The following is a 13,992-nucleotide window of genomic DNA, read 5'->3' on the forward strand; positions in this document are numbered from 1 at the left end:
ATCACTAATCATCAGGGGGATGCAAATCAAAACAATGAGATATCATGTCACACCACAGAAACTAACACACATTAAAAAGAACAAGATCAACCAGTGCTGGCGCGGATGCGGGGAGAAAGGAACGCTCCTTCATTTTTGGTGGGAATGCTAACTGGTTCAGCCTTTTTGGAAAACAATGTGGACATTTCTTAAAAAACTAGAAATTGAGCTCCCATATGAGCCAGCAATACCACTTCTGGAAATATATCCCAGGGAAGAAAAAAAAGCATAGTACAAATGACACCTGCACTTGTAAGTTTATTGCAGCTCTGTTCACAATAGCCAGTATCTGGAAACAACGTGAGTACCTGAGAACAGACAACAGGTTAAAGAAACTTTGGTACATCTACACGATGGAATATTATGCAGCTGTTAGAAAAAGATGAAGTCATGAAATTTGCTTATAAGTGGATGATCATGGAGAATATCATGCTAAGTGAAATGAATGAGAATGAGAGGGACAGACATAGAACGACATAGTGTTCATTTGTGGAATATAAAGTAACATAACAGGAGACTAACACCTAAGGACAGTAGAGATAAGGGCCAGGAGAATTGCACCATGGCTTGGAAGCCAGCCTCACATGCTGGGGGGAAAAGCAGCTGAGATACAGGAGGGACCAGCAAGTAAATGATGGTTGGAGGGATAGCTCGGGATGGGAGATGTGTGCTGAAAGTAAACTACGGATCAAACATGATGGCCTCTTAATTACCTGTATTGCAAACCATAACACCCAAAAGGAGAGAGAGAGTAAGAGGGAAATGTGCCTGCAACAAAGGCAGGAGATGGGAAGGGATGGGTGTAGCAAGAGGGATACTGGGAACATTGGTGGTGGAGATTGGGCACTGGTGGAGGGATGGGTGCTCAATCATTGCATGACAGAAACATAACCATGAAAGTCTAAGTCTAACTGTATCTCACGGTGATTCAATTAAAAACAGAAAAAAATTAGTTTAAAGATACATTTCTTGAGGATCCCATGGTAGAAATTATAAATGTTGACATATTCTGTATATGAAGTATCAAAACTAATATCTGACATTATTTTTAAAAAGGGAAGGGGCTGGATCGATAGCACAGCAGGAAGAGCATTTCCCTTGCACGCGGCTGACCCAGGTTCGATTCCCAGCATTCCATATAGTCCCCTGAGCACCGCCAGGGGTAATTTCGGAGTACAGAGCCAGAGTAACCCCTGTGCACCCCCGGGTGTGACCCAAAAAAAAAAAAAGAAAAGTGAAAATGCTGATTTCACAATAAAGCATTACTGAAAAATATTGGAATGATATAAAAATAGTATCAATATAAGTCCTACACTCATGGAGATTTTATCATACAACTGACAGGTGGAATTGCAGCAGAGGGTCCTGGAGGCTTTGGGGGAGGCAAAACAGTATTTTATGGTCAAAGAACCTACAGATACAAATATACTCTTTCCTTCATTTTATTAGATGTTAATTGGTGATACAGAAAAACCTACCCAGATTATGAAGTAAAACTTTTCCATTTTTCAAAGTCACTGAAGTGAAGCAACAAAGCATGACCGAGTGAAAGGAGAACAGCTCAGCCTCATTTGATTGGGGGATCCTTGGTCAATTACTCCAGCCCATTTCCTGTTCCCTGCATTGTCACAGTCCCCATCAGAGACTTGAGAAACGGCACTGGGCAGACAGGGTACAGAGCCAACACTCTGAGCTACAAGGGACCTTTTTCCCAAGGTGGGCACGTAGGTCTGTCGAGAACTCCCGCAGAAGTTTAAGATTTGCAAGCATTTGAATTATTTTGTGGTTTTAGAACTGACCTCTTCCCATGTGAAATAAAGGAATTGTCCTGTGGTTTTAATATACACCCACTTTTCCAGGAAAACCGGAAAACTGACCTGTGTAAGACAAGGCACAAGGGTAAGACTTTTGTTGAGAACTGGTCAGGAGTGCCAGCTGGTGAACAGCTCTGAGCACCTCTCCATGAGCCAGGCACCCTGCCCAAGTGGCTGCTGTACAGCAGTGACACCCTGCATTTGGGGCGGGTGATTCTACAGACAGGTGCAGACACAACTCACAGCTTAATTTTGCTCTTTTTAGATGTTTATACTTTTAACTTTTTATCATTAAAAATTAAGTTATTAACTTTTTTTCCTTTTTTCTGCTTTACTTGATAGCTAAGGATACAGTGTGTTTCTACACCTGGATTACATTAATTTTGAGTTCAGTATAGCGAGAATAAAATAGGTATTATAGCAAGGTCAAGGTTTGGGAGAGGCAAGGCCACCATGGGGCTCATTCAAGCTCCTCCCTTGCCCCAGGCCACTGATTACTGATAATCAAGTCGGATGAAATTTCTTTCTCCTTCCAGTATTCTGCCTTACCTCCCAGTAATGACTGCACAAATGCACAGAGGGAGAAAAACTAGGATTGAGAGCACTAGCCTCCACAGGATGAGGCTGAGGTCTCTGTCTCTGTCTTTCAGCAGGAGGGACTTAGAGAAGTCATGCTCAGGAACAGAGCAGTACTCAGGGGTCACATGCTGTGTGGGGGGAGTGAGCGGGGATCAGCCACATGTAAGGCAAAGGTCTTATCTCCATCCAGCCCTGGAAAATTTGTTTTCTACACCAAAAAACCTCAGATGTAGTCGTGAGGATTGAAGGTAAGAAATGGTGTGGTGCCCTTTGAGACTCTCCCTTGCCTCAAGGCTCAAAGCCAACGCGGCCCTTTAGTCTGGCTTGTGTTCAAGGTTGCTTTGATGTGACACAGAGGAGGGAGATTGAGACAGTGACACTGAACTCTTCCTTGAACTTCAATTTCAACGAGGTATCTCGCTATAAAAAAAAAAAATGAAGGGATCCTAACTTAACATTCATAGTGACCCATGATTTAAGGTTAAATCATTTTTGCTAGATGAAGTTCCCAAGATTTTGTAAAGGGCTCGGCAGAGCATATAAGGTGGGTCCTGGGTAGCTTCTATAATAAAATGAGGGCATTCAAATATAAAACATATCCTGGAGAGGAAGGCAAAACAGTGAGCAATTGTCTCCAGGCTGGCTTCTTACCCAAAGCACTGTTGCACACACATAAAGTGAGAAAATTCTCCCTGGCAAGCAGCTTCTCTAACTGATCCATGATTCAACCCAGCTGCATCCTCTGAGAAGGGGAAGAGAGAAGCCATTGGACTGAATTCCTTTCAGTTATCCTCCTCTACATTTCGTCTGAAGTCGCACGTACCTTTGCCCCACCTGAGCTAGGACTGTAAGACTGTCTTCCACACCTTCAGAACCATTAACTCTCCAATATTGTTCTCAAGGTAATATCAACACAAGAAATTATGAGTTTAGGATCAATCAATAAACTTTAAGAATTTGTCTTTGGAATTCAAGGCCAAGATTTTTTTCACTATGCCTTATTTAATGGCTTTTTTTTTTAAGCCTCGTTCATATTTCAGGCCAAAAAAAAAGAAAAAGCTGAAACCTATGGCATGGACTTTGCTTCAAATGAATATGATCCTAAACACCTAGGCAAGAGTTTTTATCGAATTGATGGCATCCGTAGCTATAAAATAAAATAGAATGCAATATCTTTGACGTTGTAAATGCTCTAAACCAACGCATTTAACTTTCTGTGTGGAGTGATACACAGAATTGCCTTTTCACATTATCTTAAGTGATGCTTAAGCAGGTCCAGCAGGAAGATGGAGACACTGGGGAGGACGTGGTTGCGAATGTTCTATGGCAAAAGAACATGTCAAGTAGTTCAAAACCCTGTGGAGAGAGACAGATGGTTGGTTTGTCGGGAAGTTATTAGAGCAGGTGGTCTAAGGTGACCCTCCCTTAGGCTGAGAGGGTGTTAAGAGGATGGAAAGGAAATGGGAGGACCATCCATGGTTTTGTTGTTGTGGGGTTTTTTTTGTTGTTTGTTTTCGTTTTTGTTTTTTTACTTTTTAGGTCACACTCAGCGATGCACAGGGGTTACTCCTGGCTCTGCACTCAAGAATTACTCCTGGCGGTGCTCAGGGGACCATATGGGATGCTGGAAATCGAACCCGGGTTGGCTGAGTGTAAGGCAAACACCCTACCAGCTGTACTATCGCTCCAGCCCCCCATGCTCCTTTTAGTACACTCTCTCCAATAAAGGTGCCTCCAGCTAAGCCATGGGAGCTGTCCAGGTCGTATCAGCCAGAGACCCCACAAAGGAAGGTGTCAGGCAGGAGGGAAGATGTTCCCTGGGAAGAGAAACATTCCTTTTGCTGAGTACGAAAAAGAAAATGAGTGGTAAGGGCCAAGAGATTGTACAGTGGCTAGGGCACCTGGGTTTGATGTCCCACAGTCCCACAGTCCCCCTGAGCATTGCCAGGTGTGGCCCTGGATGCACCCAAAGTACTGTGGGTGGTAGGGGGTAAGCTCTGCAGGTCCCCAACAGTCCTGGAACCACAGGGCCAAGGCAGTATTTTGTCCTTGGGCCCTTGCACTGAACTGAGGGCTAGATGACTAAGAACAGCCAGTGGTGCTCCTGGACCTCCTGAGAATCCCTTGGGAGAGACCCCCTCCCCCCACACACACACACTCACACACACACACACACACACACACAGTACTACAAAGCAGAAAATATGGTCTACCTGAACAACCCCACTTACTTGGCAATACACATCTTATTGGAGAAGGACTTCGACTTCGAGATATCTGGAAAATATAAAAGTATCATATAAGGGCCCAGAGAGATAGTACAACGGGTAGGGCATTGCAATGTGGCCAACCTAAATTCTGTTCCCAGCACCCCAAATGGTTCCAAGTCATCCAGAAGTGAACCCTGAGTGCAGAGCTAGGAGTGAGACTGAGGGTGTGCCCCCCCCCACGGTGTCATATAAATTGCAAGTAGAGTTTAATAAATTTTAAAATAATTTTTCCCTAAAACTAGCTGAGCAATTACTCTAAGAGCTGTGACATTCCTCTATGTTTGAGGACCAAACTTCCATATGTATTTTGGGGTACATTTTTGGTGCAGGGGGATCCAGCCCAAGGTCTCACACACTTGCAAGGCAGTTGCCCTGCTGCTGAGCCCCAGCCCCTCCTGACAGAACCCAAAGTAAAGAAGCATTCCCAGCTTAGATTACAATACTCATGAGCAGCTGGGTTCAGTTGTCTCTATTTTTGTTTTAATCATCACTAAATATTGAGCTTTGATGCTTAATGACTATATTAAATTTAGGATTTTCCAGATGTGTTACCTATCCAATATGCCTCCTTACTAAGAAAAGTCCCTGGGTATAGTCAGGATAAGATCATTTTTCAGATCTCATCTCCACTTTCATTAAGCAAAGCCAACTTAATGGGCACCTAAGGATCTGCTTTGGCCCAGATAACAGAGGCTTCCAGCAGCTTCCTGCTCTAGACTTTCAAACATTTTAAATAGTTGCTACTCAAAATGCAAGCTCTTTTGGATGCACCTTTTAAAAAAAATCTCATTGTATAACTGAAGCCCAAGCACAAAAATCTGTAAGTCTACAACTGTACCTCATGGTATTTCACTAATAAAAATTTTTAAAAAAAAATCAAATAAGCAACCATACTCCCTGTGCCCCCCCCCAAAAAAAAAGTAGTCAAACTACTTTTATTTTATTTAATCTGGCAGGTTTTATCCAACCTGTTGTAAGATGATGTGGAAAGGGGTAGAAAGTTGCCAGCAAGTTTGTCTTCAATAATCTACTTTCTCATGTAAAGCTTAAGTTACTTGACTATCCCTAGACACAAAGTCAGAAAGAGGAGGAAGTGGTAGAAAGCCATAGAGGGGCTTCTTACAGAGAGGCTGCCCATCTTTAAGGCTTCCAATAAGACAAACAATGGCTGCAAAAAAAAAGAATACCAAAAGTTGTCTGTTATTATTCCTTCTTCTGATATGAGGCTTCCCCTTAGAAAGAACAGACTTATGATTCTTCAGTTTGAAACTCGCAAATCTTCCTTTTACTCAGTTTACCAAATGCACTACTCTTTTGCTTCTTTCTACTGTGAACACTTATTCCTCAATAAAGATGATTACATTCTATTTAAATCTCCAAAAGCAAAAGAGCAGACACATGCCCTTTTTCATTATCAGGTCATTTCCTGCATCCCTATATCCCTACCCAATTTCCCAGCCCACTCAACTTCCAATCATTCTGATCAGCCAGCTCAAACATTAACTCCACCACAAACCCCTTGCTCACCATCAAATCCACCAGGAACCTCTATCTCCTCTGTGCCACCTCGTGCCTCTTTGATGAACTGGATCATGTATCACACTCTGTTACTTGGTTTAAATCATATTGGTAATCCTATATTGGAACCCATTCAGAAAAGAGAGCAATTTTTATCCATTTTTGTGCTACCCCTCCCAAACTTAGCATCCATCAGCTACAGAAGGAAAGTGTCATAAAGAGCAAACTGGAGTAACATCAGCTGGTCATTACACTCAGCAGGAAGGGTAGGGCTCTTGTTAACTGCAAAGGGGTTTCTTTTACTGGATCAAGCTTTCTGCTTTTTTGTTTGCTCAGCAGGAAAGCTAGAGCCGCATGGCAGGAGGTCGTTTCAGAGAAGCACAGATGTGGCTCTCCTCCACTACTCCCCCTTGAACAAGTCTGCACAAATATTTAGAAAATTTCATTTGAGGGAACCATCACTCTGGTGTCCACATGTCTTGGTCCAAGCCTGCACTCAAAGACAATTAGGACTGACTGAGTAGACAAACAGCTATGACTTTTTTTTTTTTTTGCTATCGTAGTTGCTTTCCCTGTTATTTTCTTTGATGGAGATAAATAATCCTCACAAGAATGAGAAAAACTCATCTCACTCTTCATACTTTGAAACTTGGAAGAGAGTTTGTGTCTGCAATGCTCTGTACAGAAATATGCCCTACACTGAAATCCAGACCATTGGAGCAATGTCTCAAAACATGTAAAAGTTGCAGAGAAAGAACCTGTGTCCTGATCAATTGATTAAGGAGTCCCACACTTTGACATCTAACAGTCCATTTCCAGCCAAGGATCAAAGGAGCGTAAAGCTATTCTTAAAATGCACCAAGAAAAATCTGCTGTGCCAGGAAGAGCACTCAATGGTCAGGAAAGAGGGCATGTGCAAGGGCCTGAGTTCCATCCCAGCACTGCATGGCATAAGCACACACCATGGGGGCCCTGAGACCGCCACCTCAACACTGCAAGCCTGGTGGCTGCCAGAGACACAACCTGGGCAGCACCACAATGCCAGGCCCAAGCACCAAACCAACTGGGCCAGTTAGCCAAGTATACCAGGGAATGACCCCTGGGCTCCTGAGCATAGTAGGAGAGGAGAGGAGGGAAGGGGAAGAGAAGAGAGGGGATGGTAGGGGAGTATAGGAGAGACAACTACCTTCACTTCCCTCTTTCTAGAACAAAAACTTCCTTAGCCTGGGGGAGCAGAAAATAGATCTGGGTTATTTCAAGGGGTGCTCTTTTTACCTAGAGACTTATATTCACCATGTTAGGGCAAGTACTCAAGGCCTCCTGTTTACCTAGAGTCTGTGGTGGGTGACTGACAATACCTCATGCCCACCTGCCTCGGAATGCACGTTTCAGCTGTCTTCCCTCTCCCAGCAGCTACCCAAGGTCATGTCTTCGAATCAACTGCATTACTAAAACCATCTGGACTATGCATGGGTGAGTGAACCCAGTTAATGCCTTTACATAAACTTTAAAAGCTTGGAGACAAGTGCAGAAAACCACAGGTCAAGTGATTTGGCAAATTTACTTTGTCAAGATCAAGTCTCCATTGAAGTCCCTGGGGCAGAAAAACTGCCACCTGCCAATCTGGGGGGGGGGGGGGGCGGGGGTGGATGGAATGGGGAAGGGCTCTGCCTCTTGCTCTCTGTTCTGTCCTTGCTCCCATCTGTAGACAGCTGAGTGCTTCAGATTCCCTCTGGCTGATGAGGCAACAATTACTAAGTCAGCAAGGAGATCACAGGAAAAAGACACAGAAAGAGGCTGGGGGCAGGGGAGTAGTGGGGTAGGAGGAGAGGTGGGAGGAGTCCCATGCAGGATGTGGCTCCAGGTGCAGAGGGGTGGTCCATGGGGCAGCCACGAATGCATCGAATGCATCGTGTGAAGCAAGACCTCCAGATGCTTCTCTGTGCTCAGATGATGTAAAGCTATCTGGTATCTCCACTGGATTGGAGAATTTACTAAATTCACTACTGCTAAGTCAATAGAGCCCCAAGACAAGCAAGAGGAAACCCAGTCATGCCTGCTGGAGGCAGAAAGTCCAGTTCATAAGCTGGGAGAGGGGCCCAAGGCAGGGCTCACCAGGGAAAAAGCACCTGCCTCATATGCGCAAGGCCATAAGTTGGATCCTCGTGACTCCTGTTCCCCACATGTCCCACTTGTGGTCCTAGCAGCTCTGCTCTCCGCAATCCCCAGTGCCACAACAGAGGGTGTGATCTCCAGCACACAAGCATGTGTACAAGAGCACTGGCTGTGAATGCCCAGAACAAGAGTTCAAGTCTTGGAGGGCATTACAACTAGAATGCGTGCAAGTGCCTAAATTGCTATGCGAGTGCAACCTCTGGCATCACAAGCTAGCTTAAGTCAGTTCCCTCTCCACCCAAACAGGGCATCTCTACCATGGCAACACAATGGGCAGGGAGGAGCCAGAATAAGAACTACACATAGGACATTTACTAAGTCCTTTTGTAAAAATGAGATTTAGGTTCAAGCACTTGTAACAAAGCCTGATTAGACCATGAAGAACTGGTATCACCAGCAAGTGAGAAGAGAAAAAAATTAAATAACAATTACACCAAACTTTTTTCCCTCCACTTGAAACAATAAATCTAATCAATCCTTGAAATAAAAAACACTTAGGGAGGTAACCGAAACAGTGCCTAAGAGACTGAAGGGGGAAATGACAGGGATTTTAAATTCAGACTCTCTTTAATAAACAGTCTTCACCTTGTGAATGCTGATTTAATAGATAAAATTTTGAAATTTATAACCAATACCATGCTATACATCTTGAATGCTTAACGACCCACTCCTGATTATCCTGATTATCTGCCTCCTGGCTTCCTAAAGGACTAAAGTACCACCCCAGGCTTGAATTATATGTGTATGATCATTCAATAGGACTAGTCACCTTCTATGCTGCCGAGGTAATGAGGGTCATGGATAACTGTCCTTCCTTTGACACTTCCCACAAAAGAACATGCAGTGCTGCTAAGAACACCAAGCCCGTTATATCTGGAAAAGGTGTCATGCGTTGGAATTAGCAGAGATGTCCCAGTGAGACAGGTAAGTGGTTCTGTACTCCTCAGTAGAAAGGAAGGACTTAGTCCCTACCAGAAACCCATTGCTGTGCTGCAAGTTGAACCTACTGAGATGAACTGGAATGGATGGGACCATGATGCACCACTGAATGAAAGGTGGAGGTGGGATCCTGGTACAGCTTATCCCCACCCCTCAACTCCATCTCCTCACACCTGACATAGCAAACAACTTGTACATATACAACTAGGTCAAGCTCCCTCTTGTCAAGACTTAACACATGTTCTATGTCCACTGGTGTCATCAACTGGCCACCATCTTTGCTCCCTCCATTGACCTGGAGAACTTACAGAATGTAAAGAAGCCCTTGCTAACTTTGCTCAGCAAGCCTGGAATGATAGCCAACCAAGTCTGCCTCTATGAAACACTGAAGTGTTTCAAATGAGCAAAGCTGTCCCCCAAGATGGAATGCCCTTAGACATTACAACATCCTCACAGGGAATTACCTTGGTCATTATCCAGAGTAATGGTGGTGGAAGTGGTGACAACTATACACATAGAGAGGGATGGAACCAAGTCTCTGAAATTCCACAATATTGTATGCTAATGTTAGTTGTTGTTTTTTTTAAAAGCCCTCCCCATACCAAGTTGCACGGTCTCCGGTTTTTCTTTTTTCTTTAATTTTACTCTTTTTTCTCTTTGAGGAATTTCAGATTACCTCTGGGGTGTGACCCAACACCTCTTTCATAGGAAAGTGTTGAAGATAAGAGAGTCACCCATAGATGAGTTGTGTATAGACAATTCAGAATGTAAATGTACCATGTTTAAACAATTGTGACTACGGGGGTAGACGGGACTTAAACTCCTGCTTCGGCATCGAGTTACAGATCGCACTGAATTCCACTGAAAAAAAAAAGACAAAACAGTGACTACCTCGTCATAATTTAGACATAACTTAAAACAGTATGCATATGCCGTAGATTGAAAGATTTAACTCATACTACTATACTACTACAAGTCAGAATATGGAATATTTCATTTCTTATAGGTGTCCAATATTTGATAACAAATTTAGGGTATTTCTTAAGTAAAATCCATTATATGAAATCTGGAATGTTCAACTTCTTCGTTCTTGTAGAATTTTGTTTTGAGGAGTATGCTGTTAAAAAGAAGAACACTTAGGTTTGCAAGTACTAGAGAATATAAGTTCGCCATGGGCAGGGATTTGCATTGTTTTGTACATTGCTAAATGCCCAACACCTGGATATGATCATAAATAACTTTGAAAAAAATTTAAGGAAACTAATAAGTGAGTGGTTGAACACTGCTACCCAACTACTTTCTAAATTAAACGATGAATAAAAAGGAAAGTATATTCACTATAATGGACTTCACTAGCAAAAGCCTTCCTACAAATTTCCCTTCATCCAACCCTTTCCTCTTCTGAGTGCACCCTTTTAAATTTTCATTTTGTTTTAGGAGACTGGAAAAATATTGATAGCAATATACTTGATGGAAAAGAAGGAAGTTATAAGGCAACTGTTATTTGATACAGAAAATAAAAATAGTTCCCATTGCCTTTTCTTCCATTCCAAATTACACTGCAGGTTGTCTTCACTAAGTATTTGACCACAAAGGATGATCACTGTAGGGGTCCAACACATGCTTTCTGAGCTCATTTAGAAAGCCCATGCTGTTGTCAGATTAACACAATACCATGGGCTCAAGCTTCAAAGTGCAAGTATTTTTCTTGAGTTACTACTAAGCTTAATGAATCACTTCAGCTGCAATAGGCTTTTTCTTAGGTTTCTTAGCACTACCCTCCCTTGTTCACGCTATGTGAAAAATGGCTGTGTAGCACTTGCCCCCATTCTCCAGTGTAAAGAGAACCACTCAGGTGGCGGTGTTGGTGCTTCAGATTTTCACTTCCCTCTCCAGGAAGGACAGGGAGGACACTCTATAATATGAACCCAACAGAGCACTCACACACACCCAGGCTCCCAATTGCAACACCCACTCCTCACTCCAGCAACTGCACTCACACACTTGCACACCCAAAACGCTGTTTGGACACCACCCAATGACAGAACAAGCCCAAAGCTTTCCTCAGTCCATGTGTACATAACAACCGTCCAGCACCTATTAGCTCCTCACCCCCCTTTTCTTCCTCCGTCTAAACTCATGCCAAGGAGAGAAAAATTAAGCATGCTCATTGTTTCCCAACGTGGAGGATCATCCATAAAAACGTGGCAAACTGTTTCCTGAAAGCTAATTAATCATTTTTGAAATGCTTAGAATTATACAGGGCCTCCAGTACAGTGAAGTCCATTGGCTTTTTGCCCTTTTCATGGCATCGTGTATCTAAGAATGGAGCAGGCAAATAGGACAAGTGGACTTGTTTCCTGTGGTCAGGAAAATGACCAGGGAATGAATATGAAACATCATGGAATAGAGAAAAGAGCAGTACTTTCCCCTTGCCAGTTCCTTTTCTCTCCTTGGTATGAAATTTTATCCAGCAACTGCTTTTAAACTTCTTTTATAGGATCTCGGGGTTATAAATGTTCTCGAACTTGTGGCATAAACACTTGGGATGAATTGTCACAATGCAAGGCCACCGTACAAAAGCCCCTCTCTTGGTGACAGCTTCTCCCTTCATAATGACAGTGTCATTCTCCATGAGAGCAGGCCACACGTGGTAGAAGACCAAGGGAGCAGTGAAATCAGAGTCATAGCTGCGGCGGTACCTGTGTTAGACACAAAAGAAGGAAGAGGAGTTAAAAAGTCCTGCACCCTAATGGGCATGGAGGGGAACAGAGGTTCAATCCCCAGCACCCTGTATAGTTCTCCAAACACTGCCAGGAGTGATCTCTGAGCAGAGCCCAGAAGCATACCCTGAACACTGCTGAGTATGATCCAAAAACAAAACAGAAACCAATTAATATCACATCACAGTCACATGTGATGTTCTTTTCAGAAAGGAGAGTTTCCCCAGGAGCAGGTCTGGCCTTGCAGAAGCATGTAGCAGGAGCTGGGAATCAGAGGGGACCTGAAGATTTCCATCTAGACCTCTTTTCCCTACATTGTTCCCAGGGGACTGAGACAAGATTCATTACTTCTAAAGGATCCTTTAGCTTCTGCTTGAAGGTTGCTTACTTGCAATCATTAAAAATTTCTCCATCAGCTCCAAATGCTATGTCTAGGGGTGGTTCCAAGGTCTGCATAGCAAAAGCAATGCAACAGATCTCCTGGATGAAACTACTGAGGAGGCAAAAGTCCACCTCAGGAGGAAAGGAAATCTTGGGGTTGACGTTCATGGCTCGAATCACGTCCTGAAAAACAAAGAAAGCATCACCTGATTACCACCATGACCCAAGAAACTTACCAGCATAAGTCTGTTCTGACTAACAGGAGATAGGGAAAACTCATGGGGAAAAAAAATCATGACTTGTATTTATCATTTCTTTATTTTTCAACTGTGCAATTTTTTGTGAAAACACTGATTTATTTATCATCTAAAAATAAAAGGAATAATAAACAATAAACAAAAACATAAATTATAAAAATATAAATAACAGAGATAGACTCATGTCTAATGTTATTTTAAATATGTTCATATTTATTATTTTTAAAAATATATTAAATAAAATTTATAAGTAAATAAAACATGACAACTATCATAGCTTGCTTTCACTATATGCCAATATAGCTCACTATGTACCAAGTTTTCTTCTTTTTTTCCCCTATTTTTGGTCTTGGGACCATGCTTACAGTGCTCAGTCTATTCCCAAGCCTGTGTGCTCAGGAGTGACCCCTGGCAGTGTTCTGGGAGCCATATGCCGTGCCAGGTATCAAATCTAGCTGACGAAAGTGGCTGAATGCAAGGAGTGCCTTATCTCCTGGACCATCTCTCCAGTCCTGCTTGCTTTTACTGAATCCTCTCAAGCACTCTATGAAAACATGACCATTATTGTGCTCACTTAAAGATGAGACACTAAAAGTACAAAGATGTTAAGCAAACATGCAAGGTCACACAGCTGGTAAGTGGCAGGACTAGGATGTGAATCCACATCCACCTTCCCAAAGTCATTGCTCTTCAGAACTATCGTATTCTCCCTTCCAGTCTTAAGGACCCCTCTAGGAACTAGGGCTATAAGTACAGAATACTTTTCCTTCACCATAAAATATGTGAGAAATAGACCGCTGACAAGAGCTGGTGCTACCAAACAAGTTGGCTAATGCTTACTTCTGCTCTTTTATTACACAGAACCACTGGATGCATTTCTGAATTCTTAGTATTCAAATGATCAAAGCCATCCTTAATCCAGAAGAAGATGCATATGTGAATTCTGAAAATCACATGCCCACTTGTCTGTTGCATGAAGAATCCAACACTTACGTTAACACTGCTTTGGGAGTCATATAGGTCAAGATGACAAATGATGTAATCTGAGACGGCATCCTCAAAGTCACTGGACCCCACATAAGACGGTGTCAGTGACTTCCTCACACGAATCTTGAAGTGTCTGAATGCCATTTTAGCTACATGGAACGCTTCCTGCACACACAAAAAAAAAATGCAGCCAGTAAATTTGGTGAGGGAGTAAAAAGAGCATAGAGTGACGTAGGTAAGAAATGAAAAACAAGATGGTTATGGGTATAGTGCAGGAACTATGTTCATGGGAAACCATCATTAACAATAT

General features: G+C 42.8%; 1 protein-coding gene across 1 annotated transcript in view; it reads right to left on the reverse strand.

Annotated features, from left to right (window-relative positions):
• Nucleotides 1–3,289: 3,289 nt before the first annotated feature.
• SPATA18 (spermatogenesis associated 18) overlaps nucleotides 3,290–13,992 on the reverse strand; it is a 34,843-nt gene continuing 24,140 nt past the window's right edge. The window contains exons 10-15 of the mRNA XM_056111431.1: nucleotides 13,689–13,847; nucleotides 12,446–12,621; nucleotides 11,913–12,036; nucleotides 10,112–10,195; nucleotides 4,664–4,709; nucleotides 3,290–3,788 (exon numbers count right to left, since the gene is read on the reverse strand). Of these exons, the coding sequence (XP_055967406.1) occupies nucleotides 3,781–3,788; nucleotides 4,664–4,709; nucleotides 10,112–10,195; nucleotides 11,913–12,036; nucleotides 12,446–12,621; nucleotides 13,689–13,847 (597 nt within the window). The 3' untranslated portion in view covers nucleotides 3,290–3,780. The remainder of the gene's footprint in view (nucleotides 3,789–4,663; nucleotides 4,710–10,111; nucleotides 10,196–11,912; nucleotides 12,037–12,445; nucleotides 12,622–13,688; nucleotides 13,848–13,992) is intronic.

The sequence above is a fragment of the Sorex fumeus genome, unplaced genomic scaffold, assembly GCF_029834395.1.
Source record: "Sorex fumeus unplaced genomic scaffold, SorFum_2.1 ptg000013l, whole genome shotgun sequence".
In the NCBI taxonomy this organism is placed as follows: domain Eukaryota; kingdom Metazoa; phylum Chordata; class Mammalia; order Eulipotyphla; family Soricidae; genus Sorex; species Sorex fumeus.